Below are 17,765 nucleotides of genomic sequence, written 5' to 3'. Positions count from 1 at the left end.
GAACTGCTGTGGGTGCAGGTCAGGCTTCAAGTGATGTTGTATGTGGGAGATGCTGTAAGTGGAGCAGAAGTCAGGAGTATGGCTTCAAGTGATGTTGTATGTGGGAGATGCTGTAAGTGGAGCAGAAGTCAGGAGTACCGAGAAGAGGACACCCAGCCAAGGGCAGGACAGCAGGGCAGGTCCCGTCATGCACTGGACCAACGTCCTGGAATGACACTGCATTGAAAGTCCAGCATTTTAGGTTCAGGTTCCAGTTTCATTCCCTCATTAGCAATGAGTGAACTTCCTAAATTATGTGACAATCAGATCCTTCATTAAAAATATGGAGACCATAAAAGCTCCCATGCATCAATAGTAGAGGAATCATTCCCATCTGAGTTGCATGTATCCTAGTCAGAGCAGAGGGGTGGTGTGTGCCCAAGATGTGTCTCAGGGGCTCTGTGCACCCCTGGAATGGTAAACAAAACTCAGTACACGCATGGAAGGACATTTTTGCTTAGGAGAGGGCTCATAGCTTTCAATAGCTTTTCAAATTAACTGATTATTACAGAAAAATATAGAAATAATAAACCACCACTTATCCAGTACTTGTATGTGCTAATTACTGTTTTAAGTGCTTTATTCTATTAATTACATGTAACCGTTACAACAACACAAAGGGGTATGTGCTGCTGAAATGCCCATTTTACAGGTGAAGAAAAAGAGGAAGCGAGGTACAGAAACTAGCTCCTTAAGTGGTAGAGCTGGAACTCAGGTGTACTTGGGGATTCCCAGGTAGCTCCACTGGTAAAAAATCTGCCTGCAATGAAGGAGACCCCAGTTCAATTCCTGGGGAATTGGGAAGTTCCCAATTGGGAAGTTGGGAAGTTCCCCTGGAGAAGGGATAGGCTACCCACTCCAGTATTCTGGCCTGGGGAATTACATGGACAGAGGATCCTGTTGGGCTACAGTCCACAGGGTTGCAAAGAGTCAGACATGACTAAGCAACTAAGAACAGCATATTTGTTTAAGAGTTAATGCTTCCATTTGGTTTACAACACAATTTCTTATTTTCTCATGGATGTACATATACATGTAAATTCCTAGAAAAAAAAGTTCTAAGGTTTTTAAAAAAGCTAAATGCTATAATGGAAGAAATGCAATCAATATTCTCTGCTCCTACAAACTTTATCGGTCTATATGGTTTTCAAAATCATAAAAGTTAGAGCTAGAATGAATCACATAGCTTAGTCCCTTCTCTCTTAATTAGAATCATTTTCTAAAAATTTTTATTGGAGTATAATTGCTTTACAATCTTGTGTCAGTTTCTGCTATACAACAAAGTGAATCAGGTATATGCACGTACATTTTCCGCTCTCCTTGAGCCTCCCTCTCCCGCCATCCCACCCCCTGAATCGTCACAGAGCACGGAGCTGAGCTCCTTGTGCCATTAGAAGCGTCCTCCTGTCTATCTATTTTATCCGTGCTATCCACTGCAGTGGACACATGTCAATGCTGCTGTCCCAGTCTGTCCCGCCCTGTCCTTCCTCTTCCGTGTCCACATGTCCACTCTCTATGTTTGCGTCTCTGCTCCTGCCCTGAAAATAGGTTCATTAGTACCGTTTTCTCTAGGTTCCATTTATATGTGTTAATGTACGATATTTGTTTTCTCTAAGTTAGGCCAGGCAGAATGCCATGTTGTGCATGTGTGTGTGCGTGTATGTGTGTGTTTATCTAGATTAATAGATCAATCTAGTTTTAAGTCAATGGATCCTCACAGTTAGATATATTGCAGAGCCAATCCAAAATTAATTTGTAAAAAGTTGCTGTAAAAATCATGTCTCAAAAGCATACTTCCCTAAGTAAATGTTCCTTAGCTTGAATCAGAGTATTTTTTTGTGTGTTTCTTTTTAAGATCCTGTTTAAATAGAAATCTCCTATAAAATTAAAACAAATGCCAGAGAAAATAGGATTGATTTTCTTTTGCCTATTGTCCTCAGCCATGTTTTTTTTAAAATATGGACTGTTAAAAACTGAACAGTAATGCAACTTTAATTTCTTTTCCATAGTGTACCACATATACAATTTTAATTTGACATTGTTATATATACAATTTATTGTGACATGGCTATTTAATCATGTATTATGTAAAGTTTAATCATGTATATGACCTTTAATCATTTACTGCAAGGTTCAATATCTTTCTGGTGAAAAAATCTATTGTTATAAATATTAAATGAATTTTTAAAAAGATCTCAACTTATTTGACTGTTGTGGAAAACTGGGATTGGGGCATTGACTATTAGTAGTGAAATCCATGAAAAACTTATTTATTCCCTGCCTTGTTCAGGGTGGAATCAGAGGAAGCCTTCAAAATACAAAATAACAAAACTCAAGAAAACACAAACTAAAATGGGAGGAGAAGAGAAAAGGCTAGGGCCGTAAAACAGAGCGAGAAGAGAGCCACCCGTGTTAGAGTGGACCTCAAGTCTGAGAGGTCTGGAGCTTGAGTTCAGCTGTCTGAACACGTCTCAAGCCCGTGTTCAGCCATCCAGGGCGATGATCTGCACCTCCCTCCTGAGCAGGCTCACTCTCGCTCTTCATGGGGTTCCTGGCCCTTTGCAATATGACCCCTTCATTCTATTCAGGGGGAAAGAGGAGAATCAAGCCAAGCGCTTTAGTTGCTTCTTAAAGGTTGTGGTTTAAACAAAAAATAAAACAAGAAAACAGATAAAAAGCTGGCTGACAGGAAACTAAAGTGATGTGTGTGTATATTCATATTTTCCATTTATTATCACAAATCATCAAGAGTTGCATTTCCCTATAAAGGAGATGCTAGGAGATTCAGTGGACTTTAGGAACTGGAGTTACTCCTTTGAGTTTACTATGAGTTACTCATAGTAAAATTTGTCATCTATATATTCTGTGATGTAAACAAATTTCTAAAAAAATAACTGTAAAGAATAATTGACCAAAGTGAAAAACTGATGGAGTTTCAAAAGGGAGGGGATATTTGTATACCTATGGCTGATTCATGTTGAGGTTTGAAAGAAAACAGCAAAATTCTGTAAAGCAATTATCCTTCAATAACAAATAAATTAATTAAATTAAAAAAAAAAAAAACACACGGGGGGGCGGGGACTCATTGGGCAAGGTCTGTATTTCTCTGGTATGATTATCTGGCTACAATATTCTTTCCCTCTCTGGGAACTACAGATCGGGTGTTATGCTATAAGTTGATGCTCTGACTAACTTTCAGCCCTTAATGCTAAACAAATACAAATTAGAAAGGTGGTTTTACAAAACAGATTGGCCTTAGGTATTCTAGCAGCCACACAAGGAGGAACATGTGCTATTATTAATACCCAATGTTGTACATATATACCAGATATGAGTACTAATGCTATTCACTTTACTAAACACGTGGACAAAATGAAGCAGGCCATGGATACTCCTGAAGCTGCTGTCACTTCACTTTGGGAAATGTTAACTAGCTCCCCATGGTGGAAAACTATCTAAATCATAGTAATTCTAATTGTTCTGTTTTGCTGTTTGCCTTACATCTGTAACTGCATAACTGGATTTGTTTCTCGCCGTCTGAAAGCTTTCATGTTACAAATGGTTGTTTAAGCTTCTACAAGTGCCACAGCCTCCTCCAACTATTACTTGGGGCCCCTGGATCAGAGACCCTCCATATGAGGGTTAGGAGAATATGTTGCCTCAATGATTTAGGGACCATGCCCCTCAACAGCAGGAAGCAGTTATGGAACAAAAACAATGACCCTTTCCCTTGGCAACACAATTCTCCTAAAAGAAAAGGTGGGATGAGAGAGTCAATTCCTAGGCAGGTTGATAAGAAGCCCAGGGTCCCCAAGGAGAGAGGGTCTGGGGTTCTTGAGGAGGAGACAGGAGTCTGGAATTCTCAAGGAGGAGGAAAGGACAAACTTTTTTTTTTTTTTTTTCTCTACATTCCTTAGTCTTAGTCACATAAAACTTTTTTTTTTTCTTTAAACCCAGAACTGATGATTATACACAATAAAAACAATTCAGTTTAAACTCTGTACTAGGGATTATATAACAACAATGTATCCTGCTTGAGGACAGTTTTTCCTTCCTGAAAAGCTTCTGACTAATCCTGATATCTTAGAATGTATATTATGGGAGTGGGTCTGGTAGGGTCTTTCTATTGTTAAGTTCTAATCCTGTCATCCTAAAATGTAAATTGCGGGAGTGGGTCTTATAAGATCTTTACAACCTTGAGATATTCTTTTGATTTATTGTAATAACTAATTTAAAAAGTATATAGCTCCCTTGCTAAGACTAATGAGGGGGGCATTCTCCATCCCTGTTGTGATGTCTATCTCAGAAGCTTTCTCTGCCCCTTTTCACTTTAATAAAACTCTGCTATACAAAAGAAAAAAGAAAAAAAAAAAACACAAAACTGATGTACCTGTAAAATGACTAAAAGGAAGAACTTTAAATATTACATCATATTCTTTTAAAGTATGTATTTATGATCAAATAGCTATTAAATACCAATAGTAAATAGAAAAGGTTGAAGCTAGTTCTAGCTGAAGCCAAAATGATTTGAAATCACAGCATGATCTATTTTTACTATAATGAGCATAAAACATATTTGGATTATGGTGGAAAAAAGAGAACAAGTAAGGACAAAAAAGAATTTCTTTAAGAGCAGACTCGAGGAATGAAAACCAAGCTCTAAACAGAAACAGGGATTCTGTCAAGGTGCATAGGCCTGGAATTTGATCTGGTACAATTTTCATGGGTGTTTTTGAATTTTTAAGTATTTAAAACAATTTTTAAATAAAAGTATCGATATAACTTGAGTAATTTTCCCTTATTAAAAAAATTCTCTAAGCTGTAATATTCATATCTATATCACTAAAGGGAAAATATAAAATATATTTTATAATCATGCTTCAAACCCTAAATGAGAGTCAGTAAAATAGATTTTAGATATGAGAAAAAAATACCTTGACAATGTCCTTTTAATTTGATTATTTGCCTGAATGATCTAAATGAGGATGAAAAACAGATGCCAGAAAGAAACATAGTCAGGAAGAAGAAATAGTGAAGGAAATCAGGTTGATTAGGATTTAATAAAAAATTAAGAAACGTGCAACTCTAAGGACTGCCAAAAATAGTCTGTCAAACACCAAACCCTCTGAAAGGCATTATGCTTTTGAGCTCATTATGGAGATGGGCAATTATTCACTTTAGAAAATGTATTACAGTTTAACTGATCACAGAGTAATAACAAGCATAATTCAGTTTAAATCTCCGAAGAACCTGGAAATGTGTGTAGAAGCAGAATAGGGACCACATACATAGATGTGGCCTGTGTTCTAGTAAGGAGGATTAATTAGTTTTTTCAAAATGAAATCTGTCATTCCTATGAAATAAGGAAAATAAGAAAAAGTTTAACTTTCTAGAAAAAAATGCATGCTATAAATTCTAATTCTAGTAGATATCACTATTTTCATTTATTTTCCTCCTTTATATTTTATTTATGAATCAATTTTTGGCCTTTGTGGGGGAAACATTTATGATGATAGATTTTACCCTCAGGAGAAAACGCCCAGTTTCTATTTTACCCTCAGGAGAAAACGCCCAGTTTCACTATGTGAAAAAGGCTACTATAAGCCACTTAGAAACATTCCTATAAGGTTAAAGCACCAAATATGTGACTAAATAATAATAAAAATGTTGGCAATAAATAAAAAAAAACAATGGCAAGATGTTTGGACCCATGTGTAACAAATGTTTGAAAATAAGCCATATCCAGGTTTAAGAACAGCAAGTGATTCAACACAGCATGTAAACAGATGGTCCCGTAGACAGTTTAGCTACATAGCTTTAGAATTATTTAAGTTTGAGTCTCAGAGTTGAAACTTAAAAGGTTCCAGAAATGTGGCTTCCAAAATATGAAGAATAAGATTGTTGGCAATGCAGGGCAAATTTCTATGCCTGTTAAAGAATGACAGGTCAACATTTTCCAAACTTGTTCTGAAAGGCTAGGTTCATTTGAACAAACCAATTTCATCAAAGTCTGGGCAGAGGGAGTCTGCTAAAAATAAAAACAAACAAACAAAAAAAGCTATCTTTGCTGTCAGGTTACAATGTATACTGTCCCAAAATAAATCCTCTTCATTGAAACAAGCATTGTAGGAGCATCTACACAATTGTCCTTTATTTATATTAAGATTTATTAGTTAAAATAAATGATAAACAAAAACTTTCATCTCAAATTTTGCCAGCGGGGGGGAAAACAAAAGGAAGCATTCTTTTAGGATGTTATTTGAAATTCTGCTCAATGCACGCCTCATTAAAAATGTAGAAATATATGCATAGGCATGACTAGAGAGAAGACAAATAGGAATAATCTAACTGAGGTTTTCTTTCACATATTACTAACGGTGATATTACAGGTGAATTTTGTCTTCCCATTGCTTTTTAAAATTTTCTTATAGCAAATATGGTACTTTTATAATGTGAACCCAACTCTGACTTCCTGACATTTTTGAGAAATAGAATTTTCCCTGCTTAACTGGCTCTGATACACAGACCAGACAGACTCGGGGCGGCGGCAGAGGCCCAGGCATCACTGACGTACCTTGCTGCAGGGGGCAAACCAGTAAAGCAGGGCCAGGAAGGGCAGGCCCACGGCCACGGCGAGGACCACCAGGAACTTGACGGCCACGGTCTGCTGCCGCAGGCCAGACAGGTTCTCGTACCAAATGGACAGGAGCTGCTGCTGGCAGTTCGGGTGGGCTACAAACTAGCGGGGATAACAAAACATTTAACAGCTTGATTAAAGAAGGGTTCAGCATAAGCCTTTTTCTTGTGTCCCTTTCCCATAAAAATATTTTTAGAATTAAAGAACAAATGTAAAGCATGTAGGGGACAAGTATCAAGCAATGTGGCAGGAGGTTCTAATATAGTTTACGCAAATTCAAGGATTCAGATTTATCAGACTTTTCCTTTAGGACTAATGGGCTTTCAAAGAATAGACAAATTTTGAAAATTTAGTGTTATAAAATTTTTTATAATTTATAATAGTCCAATATTTTATATGAGGACTTTTATGATTATGCACTTTTTCCATCTAGAAGGAATGATAAAAAGATCCTGCTAATTTAGACATCTAAATACTTTAAAAAAAAAAAGTATACTACCTTTTCTACACTGACCTAAAGTACTAAATGTATTTTATACTAGATTCCAATTTGCATACGGTCTTTTTATGGACTACCTATTCTATTCCATTGACATATTCCTGTGCCATAAGCTCTTTCAAATAAGAAAATTATATCATTAAATTTCAGAATTTTTACTTTTCAGAATATTTTTATTCTCACATATTTAATTTTTACAGATGAATGCTACATATGACAGAGAGCATTATTTAATATACAAAAAGCAACAGTCCAAAATAACAATTGCCTAAGAATATGAAAAGGTTAGACAAAGGACAGATTATATAAAGGAACTAAAAATATTTCCTAAGGATGATTAACAGTCAAAGACAATTAAATCAAGATACAATGTTTGTCTTTGTAGAATGGTAAGGTTTAATGATACATGAGTGGAAGAAATAAGCCTTTCTATACACTGTTGACATGTGTACCTTTTTTGAGGGAAATTTATCAAATGTTTTGAAATAACAGAAGCTTAAAGAAAATAATGGACACCCTTAAACAGTAAATGGATTAAATGAACATAATAATATAAATAAGCACACTGATATGTAGGCTTTGAAAGGTTGAGTCGACGTTTACATACTGATATGTGAAGATGTCCAAGATAAATTTATGGAGAAAAATAGAATACTGACTATTCTCCATTAAGAAATAGGAAGACAGAAAGGGGTTATGTCTATACTGTTTGAAAGCCAATCATAAGTCTGTATTACTTTTATTATAAAATCCACCTTTAGAAACTTTTTTTTTTTTAAGATATCTTACGTAACCTAAGAAAGCAGTCAAGAATAGGAGGCACTGCCTGAAGACAGAGACTAAAAATATTCCACAAATAAAGATGCAAGAGATTCAAATGCACTAAAGAAGGAATTGAAGGCATTGGTCCAGAATTGGACTAAATTAATAAATGGAGATTGGTCTTAAATAATGATGTTCCCATTCTATAACAAATGCCCTGTAGTTTGAACACACAAAGCCATTTTTACATCATTCATTAAGTAAAAGAAAGTGTCAATCATTGCAGAAACAAGTCTACATTTTAAAGACCAGCATTTAGTATAGGTGAAATGTCTCACAGCCAGGCACTTAGAATTTACAAGAGATCCTACCTAGAGCAATTAATCAGAAAAACCCAGCTTAGCCTAATTATGCCAACCCTTCATCTTGATTTAGCACCAATAAAAACTGAAATAACATAAAAGGGGCTTTGTGCCTAATCTTACTTTTTTTACATCATACTTAATGGCAAGTTTTAAACGGCTGAGGTTAGGACGACCATGATCTCCACCACTGTGGCGTATTTCAACATCCCCATTCAGAATGGCTTCCACTTCTTCAGTATTTCTGCACAGATCAAGGAGTCCAACAACGAAATCTTTGCACTGCATCGACAGTTTTTTGTAGTCATTCTAGGAAACATAAAGCAAAGCAAAAAAAAAAAAAGTAGAAGTATCACATTTTACTATGTTACACTGTAGAATTTATCAGTGATTTGACTGTAGAGAAAACAAAAGCTCTATTTTTAGGTTTATTATTCTTTTTAACATGCTTCCGTTGCTATTCTGTTGAGTGAGCTCCAAAATATATTAGCACCATAAAGATTGTCTTTATATCCCTGAAGAGGAAATTTGTCTAAAACACAACCAAAGTTGTCAAAAAGTACTGTGCTACACCAAACTCACTTCCTGATTCGGGAGAAATAAAAAGCAACTCTTCCCATATCATGATCATACTTTCTTGCACACATCATGTCTCCTATGTTCATAACTTCATCAGCTAGGCACATAATACATATATTTGCTAGGTCTTTGGAAGACCTTATATACTGTGTTGATGAACTGAGAAACACAGAACATTTGGAAAGGTTTCAAGAAAAGCAAACATATATCACTAATCTATTTACTAAATTGTTATTGAGGAACTTGGTTTATCAAACATGGGATCAAAAGACAAGATCTAATATAAAGTTCACAAATTGAGATTCGTTGGATAAAAGGAAGTTTAATGAAAATGCTTTCATTATAAATTACTGCTGAGGACCTAATAGCATGTTGAGAGGATTTAGAGACTACAGATCATATTTAAACATCAAATATTCATTTTGAATTTACATACACCATGTATGTATATCTTCATTTGGGTCTTTCTAAAATTTCCTTCCTCTGTATTCTCTTACATGGAAATAAGGCCATTCATAACCCAATGTTAATAAAAAAAATCTATTAGCTAGAATTTGTTGCATTGCAAGTGGATCATAGAATCTCAGTTAATCTTCACAGTCACCTTGATCACTTAGGTTATGTCCAAAACTGTGCAGCTACTAGGTACCAAAAAGAGGCTTTAAATTTAACCCTGTGTGGCTACACTTTGCCTGTAAGGGTTTTGTCACTTTGTCTCTTTGTAGAATGCTTTTTTGTTTCGATCTATGAAGAGCTGCAAGGTAAGCCAGGTAAATAGTATTCCCACTTTGTACATCAGAAAAGTAAGGTTCCTGAGGTCACAGCCTCCACAGCAGAGTTTACTCTTAAATCAGCTTTGCAGATTCAGAATTAGTTGTCTCCTCCATTTTGAAGTCACCAGTGTGTTATAGGATAAAAAGATTCCTTGCAGGGATCAAGAGAAGAAGATATTGGAGAAATATGAGAGGCTCTAGATGTGAGTCAATAAGTAATATTGGGTTGAGTCTATATGCAAAACAGTTTCATCCTGAGTATATGCAAAGCACCTACTTGGGCACCTCCCTGTAAATCATGCCAAGTTTCACTTTGCTAATTGTAGGTTCAAACAGATCCTATAAAAGGAAATTTATAAACTATGTCACAACTGAGAATGACTCAAACTACTTTCCACGGGTATCTGGTCAGATAGTATGAATAAGGTCATGAGGAAACAGCTCTACCCCTTTCATGATGTAGTCAGTTAAGGTCATGGGGAAGACCTGGGAGGTATGGAAGCACATATGTTGTCCATGCCCACTATTCCATGTTATAGTGGTTAGAAGCTTGGGCTTTTAAGGTTAGATAAGTGCTCCATGCATGCTAAGTTGCTTCAGTCATGTCCGACTCTTTGTGACCCCATGGACTGTAGCCCGCCAGGCTGCTCTGGCCATGGGATTCTCTAGGCAAGAATACTGGAGTGGGTTGCCATGCCCTCCACCATGGGATCTTCCTGACCCAGGGATCCAACCCGCGTCTCTTATATCTCCTACATTGGCATGCAGGTTTTTAACCATTAGCACCACCTAGGAAGCCCAAGGTTAGATATACTCATAATCAAATCCCAGCTTTTCCATTTTTTAGCCATGTGATCTAAGGTAACTTAAAATCAATCTATGAAGTAGGTGCTATTATTATTCTCATTTTACAGATGAAAAAATAAAACAAGGCTTAGTGAGATTAGTTGTGCTAAAGAAATCACACATTTCTTTATATATAAAGAAAGAACATATATAAAGAATATATATAAAGAAATGAATATCAAGCACTTGATAAAACATAATTATTGTATTATATCATCAAAGGCAAGACCTGAAAACAAGCTGTTTCTTGACATTAGTAAGAACCCATGGAGTTATGACAAAATTTAATATACCTGGCCTCTCTTCTGTTTGTAGCGCTCAATTCTAGATGTATCCTTAGTCCTTATGGAGACAAAAATGTAAGACTCAAAACCAATACTCTCTAGAATTCCAATAAGGCTCATGTGAAATTAGATATTTCAAAGGAGGGTATGACCCTTCAAATATGGGGTAATACTGTTTAGTAGAAACCACATGAACTGATAAAAGTGCAGGCATTCTTTGCTGTACAATATCTTAAAAATTGTTTCCAATCCATTGCTAATTCACAAGATATATTCCAAGCAAAAACAAAACAAAAACCCATTTTTTTGAAGAAAGAAAAAATAAGCCTGCTTTTAGAAATATGCTTTTTTTTCACCTTGGGAATCATTTACAAATGTTTTCATATTTATGTTCTCTCACACTGAAATGTAAACTCACTTAAAGTGAGATATTGGCAGTAGCTTGTGAGCCACACTTAACACTGTGATTTCAGTTGTTTGAAAGAAGAAGTGAAGCTGGTGGTTGATTTAACTCTGCCTTTGGCTCACACAGTCACACCACACATTAACAAGTTAAAAGTGGGTGCTTGACTATTAACCTTTGACTTATAAAGAGATGACTGATATTGGGTTAATAGAACATAAAGATTATAAAACATAAAAAGACCCTGATACAATTATCCTTTTGAAGGGTCATTTTAGTTGGACTTTTATATAGTAGAAGATACGGTGTATAATTTTAATGCATAATTCCATATAAAGAAAAGTCTGCTTTATAGAAATTAAAAGGATGAGGAAAATGCATGTCTTAATTCTCATGAATCAACCCTAATTAATTAAACACTAATTAAGTGAGTTTTGGATAAGGGCAGACCTGGATTTCAAGTTAAGTAAAGTCATTTACTAGGTGCATGAGTTGGGCGAATTACTAAAGCCCTTACAGCCTCAAAATTCTTACTTGTAAAGTGGGGATAATATAAGTTTATTCCTATGGTTGCTGTGAAGGTCATACAAGATGACAAATGCTAACTTCCTGGTTCAGGGATGGGTTGAATCAATGGTGATTATTATTGTTGTTTTCATCATTTTACAAATAGTCGTCTCAGTACCTTGACACAAAATTGCACTAAAAAATATAAAACCATGATGAAATTCCTAGTGATAAAAGATATTTTCACATACTAAGGCATGGGTAAGTCATTCTGGCTTATACACGAGTTAACTTAAATTTAAGCTAACTAAAATAGCCTGTTTGTGGCCTGTCAAACATACATTGTACATCTGCTTTAATTATTAAGAAAAGGGCACTTTGACCAGAAGTAAGGAATGCCCATGTTAAAAATAAAAATTAAATGCCTCCCTTCCTGGGAAGCCAATACTGGTCCTCCTTTTTGATAAGATTCCTTTCCCAGGTGCCAAGGCCATACTGACTAAGTGTGTACATGCTGACCTGTGTTTTGAAACCTTGAAGGAACGTATCCCTGACTTGCTTAATGTTCTTTGTTGTGACAAGATATAAAACTGTGCTAAAAACCGTGCTTTTCCAGATCAGTTCCTCAAAATTACGAGAGGCTGTCTTCCAGGCTTCAGTTTGGCTCAAATAAAACTCTTTTCTAAGCCTATTGTAGATTGTTTATTGATTATTTTCATCAACATTGAGTATCACTTGAATGTACTGAAAATAAAACAATGATTCACTCATTTATTATTTCAACAAAAAATAGATACCACATTCTATCTCAGATGGAATTTTTAAAATGAGATTGCATTCTTGAAGAATAAAGAAAGCATAGACTATCATTATCCAGCTAGTGACTGAATTAACCAGCCATGCTCTTGGAACCACAAGCAACTCTAGGGCTTTTCTGCTCTTCAGAATAATTGTCACTAAATGGCACAATGATCCCTGAGCCCTGTCACAGCTTGTGTACAGAAGAGTAACATGCATTTATACAGCACCTACTACGCAGGGTTGTGAGCGACATAAAAGGTAATCGAGACAAGTGCTTGGGGCTGGTGCACTGGGAAGACCCAGAGGGATCGGGTGGAGAGGGAGGTGGGAGGGGGGTTCAGGATGGGGAACACATGTAAATCCATGGCTGATTCATGTCAATGTATGGCAAAAACCACTACAATACTGTAAAGTAATTAGCCTCCAACTAATAAAAATAATTGGGAAGAAAGATAAAATAAAATAAAAAAAAATAAAAAACAAAGGTAATCAGATACTGCTCTAAAGAAAAGGTAACAGGAGGTGAGATACAATTTCAGACAAGAACTGAAGACAGACATTTTCCTAGATATGTCAGATGCTACTCACTTTTATGTTGATCGTTGCCATAGCAGCAGCTACTTATTTAACTTAATACGGTGTTTGATTACAGTTTTTATTCTTCCTTCAGCATAGAAATTCTCAGGTTCAGCTGAAGCAATGAAACCTAAAGAACAGCCATGAAGGTAAACAGGTGCTTCAGGGGCTGAGGGCTCTCAGGTTACAAACCGCTGCACTTAACTTCCCTCCCTAACTATTGACTGGCCTTCGATCTAAAGTTTTGCCAGAATGGATTTTCTTTGCCCATCTATTTAAACTGATAGGAAAGTCAAAGACAAGAACAGACTCATACACTTTACTGCATTTGTTCATGTATCGGCCTCTCCTCAGTAGACTGTGGATCCCAAAAACCTGGGGAAAATTCAGAAAAAGATAGGAAATACCAGACCACCTGACCTGCCTCCTGAGAAACATGTATGCAGGTCAAGAAACAACAGTTAGAACTGGACATGGAACAATGGAATGGTTCAAAATTGAGAAAGGAATATCACAAGGCTGTGTATTGTCACCCTGCTTATGTAACATTTGCAGAACACATCATGTGAAATGCTGGGCTGGATGAAGCACAAGCTGGAATCAAGATTGTTAGAAGAAATATCACTAACCTCAGATATGCAGATGACAGTACCCTAATGGCAGAAAGTAAAGAGGAACTAAAGAGCCTCCTGATGAAAGTGACAGAGGAAGAGTGAAAAAGCTGGCTTAAAACTCAATATTCAGAAAACAAAGATCATGGCATCCAGTACCATCATTTCATGGCAAACAAATGGGGAAAAAATGGAAACAGTGACAGACTTTATTTTCTTGGGCTCCAAAATCACTGCAGACAGTGACTGAAGCCATGAAATTAAAAGATGCTTGCTCCTCGGAAGGAAAGTTATGATGAACTTAGTGAAACTCACTCACTCATGTCCGACTTTTGGAGACCCCATGGACTATACAATTCATGGAATTACTCAGGCCAGAATACTGGAGTGGGTAGCCTATCCCTTCTCCAGCGGATCTTCCTGACCAAGGAATCGAACTGGGGTCTCCTGCATCACAGGTGGATTCTTTACTAACTGAGCTATCAAAAGCGTACTAAAAAGCAGAGACATTACTTTGCTGACAAAGGTCTGTCTAGTCAAAGTTATGGTTTATCCAGTAGTCATGTATGGATGTGAGAGTCGGACCATAAAGAAGCCTGAGAACCGCAGAATTGATGCTTTTGAACTGTGGCGTTGGAGAAGACTCTAGAGAATCCCTTGGACTGCAAGGAGATCCAACCAGTCAATCCCAAAGGAAATCAACCCTGAATATTCACTGGAGGGACTGATGCTGAAGCTGAAGCTCCAATACTTTGGCCACCTGACACAAAGAGCCAACTCACTGGAAAAGACCCTGATGCAGAGAAAGACTGAGGCCAGGAGGAGAAGGGGGCGACAGAGGATGAGATAATTAGATGGCATCACCAACTCAATGGATGTGAGTTTGGACAAACTGCTGGAGATAGTGAAGGACAGGGAAGTCTGGCGTGCTGCAGTCCATGGGATTACAAAGCGATGGACACAGCTCAGCAACTGAAGAACAACAATCCTACAGGGCTTCCCAGGGAGTGCTAGTGGTAAAGAATTGACCTGCAATGCAGGAGACCCCGGGCTGAGGAGATCCCCTGGAGGAGGGCATGGCAGCCCATGCCAGTATTCTTGCCTGGAGAATCCCATGGACAGAGGAGCCTCAGTCCACAGGGCCACAAAGAGTCGGACAAGACTGAGCAGAAGCACAAGACGTATGACAATTCTTCAGAACAAGGACTGTGTCTTGCTCATCTGTGAATCCTCACAGCCTAGCAAAGTGTGTGGCACATAGCAGATAATCAACACTTTTGTTGAGTGATAAAAAGAAAGGAAGATGACTGGGTATAAAACATAACTGGATTTGAATTCTTGCTCTGCTACTTAACAATGATCTTGAAAGGTTACTTTATTTTCCAGTCTTTTGATAATTTATCCTAATTATGTAGAACTTGAAAAAAGTGGTAGTTGCTCAGTCGTGTCCGACTCCGGGCAAGAATACTACAGTTGGTTGCCATTCTCCTCTGCAGGGGATCTTCCTGACTCAGGGATTGAACCCAGGCCTCCCTCACTGCAGGTAGATTCTTTACCATCTGAGCTACGGGAAGGCCCAAAGTGGAAGTTTTAAGTCGCTCAGTTGTGTCCAGCTCTTTGGGACCCCATGGACTGTAGCCTACCAGGCTCCTCTGTCCATGGAACTCTCCAGGCAAGAGTACTGGAGTGGGTGGCCTTCCCTTCTCCGGGGGATCTTCCTGACCCAGGGATTGAACCTGGGTCTCCTGCATTGCAGGCAGATTCTTGACCATATGGAAAACTTAAAAGCAGGTATATCATAAAGTTAGATTGTAAATCACTTAGAATAATTCATTAAGCTTGCCAATGGTCCATTTCCTCCCTCCCCTGTGGCCTGGACCCTCGTCCTGTGCCTCTGTAGACTACTTTGCATGCAAGCAACACCTCTCACCCTACTAAGGTATGATGACAGGCACGCTGCCTTTCTGCTAACAAAAACTACTTTCCAACTTCGTCTGTTTCTTAGGTTATTTCTTTTTCAAACAATGCCAGGCATTTTTGAACATTTTGAATGCCAGAACATAGCAACAGTTTAAAAGCAAACACAGTAGTGTCTTCCCTTTTGTCTAAGTCAATGGCAGAGGCATCTGGAGAGCCAAGTGCCTGTTTAGATACACAGCCCCAGGAAGACAGGCAGGATTTGGTGAAGCTTCAGAAAAATCTATTTATCCAGAATGATAAGGAAGAGAGAAATCCCTGACATTTATACAGAAGGTAATTTTAGGGTAATTAAAGGAAACATTGTTACCACAAACAATCTAAAATGTAAATGGGCTTAAAAAGTGTTCTGAGACATAGGTACATTCTGAGACAGTAAAGGGAAGTTCAAAATTTGGAAGAATGCATTTGCTAATAAACTGGTACTGATTCTTTTGTTTTTATGACGATTCTTAATCTTGAGTCAAGGAGGGAAGGGAGGAGTTATACTCTCCTTTCTCAGTATCAAAAACAGTCAAAATTCTGAGTGTATATTGCCAAAATTAGGCTTAGACCAAGTTCAGCTTAAGGTGACTGAGGTCTCTTTCTACCAAAGCAAAAAGTTATTGGTAAAAACTCAGTATATAAAGATTGAACTTGAATGGGTGAAACTTTTAAATCTGGCTTCTCCCCCATTCACTGTGAAGACCTGCAATCTCTCAGGACTATTGGTTTTTCTCTCTTCCTGAGGTTCCATCTAATTGTTAGATTTCTCTGCTGTGCTCTGGCTATCACCTCTGCATAGATCCATCTTCAGACCTGATGATACTGGTAATGAGTGCAATCTGTTCTGTTCAGGAGAGTCAAAATGCCAGACTACAGTTGCCTGAGGAACTCAGTTGCACCTCCTCTGTCCTCTTTTGTTAAACGACTACGGGTTAATACAGAAAAGGAGAATTTAGCTTACAGAAGCTATATATTGGAGTTTGCAATCTTTGTGATCGTTCTCATCTCTAACTCTCATAAAATAGATTAGTTGCCTTCAAACAGAGAAATATGAAGACTTTTCAAGGGGCCAGAGAACACTGATAGTTTTCAGAGAAATAATTTCTAGATCCTCAACTTCCCTGTAACTAATTTTCTTGAGAACAGATCATTTTTCCCTTTAAAATTCCTCACTCTCACTCACCCCTGCAGCAAACAATGGAAATTCCCCTTTAATAATTTATCCAGGTACCACAGACCCTCAGGGGTTTCCTGTATTTCCTTTCCTTAATATACATTTCCAATGAAGAGGAAGCTTAATGAAAGGAGTACAACATGCCAGTTCATGTCGGGATGTTCTGAATTTAGATGAATTTTAATGTACTTTGCCTCTTCATTCTTCAACAGCTGTCAAAGAATGCATCCTTCTTAAATGAGAGGACAATAAAGAAGACATCAGTAGGGAACACTGAATACAAAATTCACTACTTCATGTTATTTAAATTAAGTGATTATTTAAAATTATTCTTTTTAAAAAATGTATTGGAGCACAGTTGATTTACAATATTAGTTTCAGATGTACAGCAAAGGAAATCAATCATACGTGTACATAGACCTGCTTGTTTTAGATTCTTTTTCCATATAGGCCCTTACAGAGTACTGAGCAGAGTTCCCTGTGCTACACAGTAGGTTCTTATTAGCTGTCTGTTTTATATAGCGTAGAGCGTATATGTCCATCCCAGTCTCCCAATTTATCCCCTTCACCCTGATAACTGTAAGTTTATCTTCTACATCTGTGACTCTGTTTCTGTTTTGTAAACAAGTTTATTTTACCCTTATTTAAAACCATTCCTAGTACTCATCTTTTAGATGTATCATTAACTTAAAAGAAAGACATCACAAATGTGCAAGGCAGAAAAGTTTAGTCAGGATGAGTCTTTTTACTGTGACTTGGAATGGTTTCCAGGACTCAAAATTTTCATAGGCTATTGGCTAAAGCACAAGGATAAAACTTTTACGTGATTTGTTTCAGATCAGTGTCGGTAATTTAGTAAGGCAGTTATCAAATCATATCAAGAAATAATTTATCCCAAATACAGTCTACTATCTTTTAATTATATTCCATAAAATCATTAATAATTTACA

General features: G+C 37.2%; 1 protein-coding gene across 2 annotated transcripts in view; it reads right to left on the bottom strand.

Annotated features, from left to right (window-relative positions):
- TRPC6 (transient receptor potential cation channel subfamily C member 6) overlaps positions 1-17,765 on the bottom strand; it is a 153,958-nt gene that overhangs the window by 30,996 nt on the left and 105,197 nt on the right. For both annotated transcript variants that reach the window (XM_043896421.1, XM_043896496.1), the window contains exons 3-4: positions 8,423-8,608; positions 6,614-6,778 (exon numbers count right to left, since the gene is read on the bottom strand). In XM_043896421.1, coding sequence (XP_043752356.1) covers positions 6,614-6,778; positions 8,423-8,608 — 351 coding nt within the window. The remainder of the gene's footprint in view (positions 1-6,613; positions 6,779-8,422; positions 8,609-17,765) is intronic.

The sequence above is a fragment of the Cervus elaphus genome, chromosome 1, assembly GCF_910594005.1.
Source record: "Cervus elaphus chromosome 1, mCerEla1.1, whole genome shotgun sequence".
In the NCBI taxonomy this organism is placed as follows: domain Eukaryota; kingdom Metazoa; phylum Chordata; class Mammalia; order Artiodactyla; family Cervidae; genus Cervus; species Cervus elaphus.
This window is presented reverse-complemented; position numbering and strand designations above follow the sequence as displayed.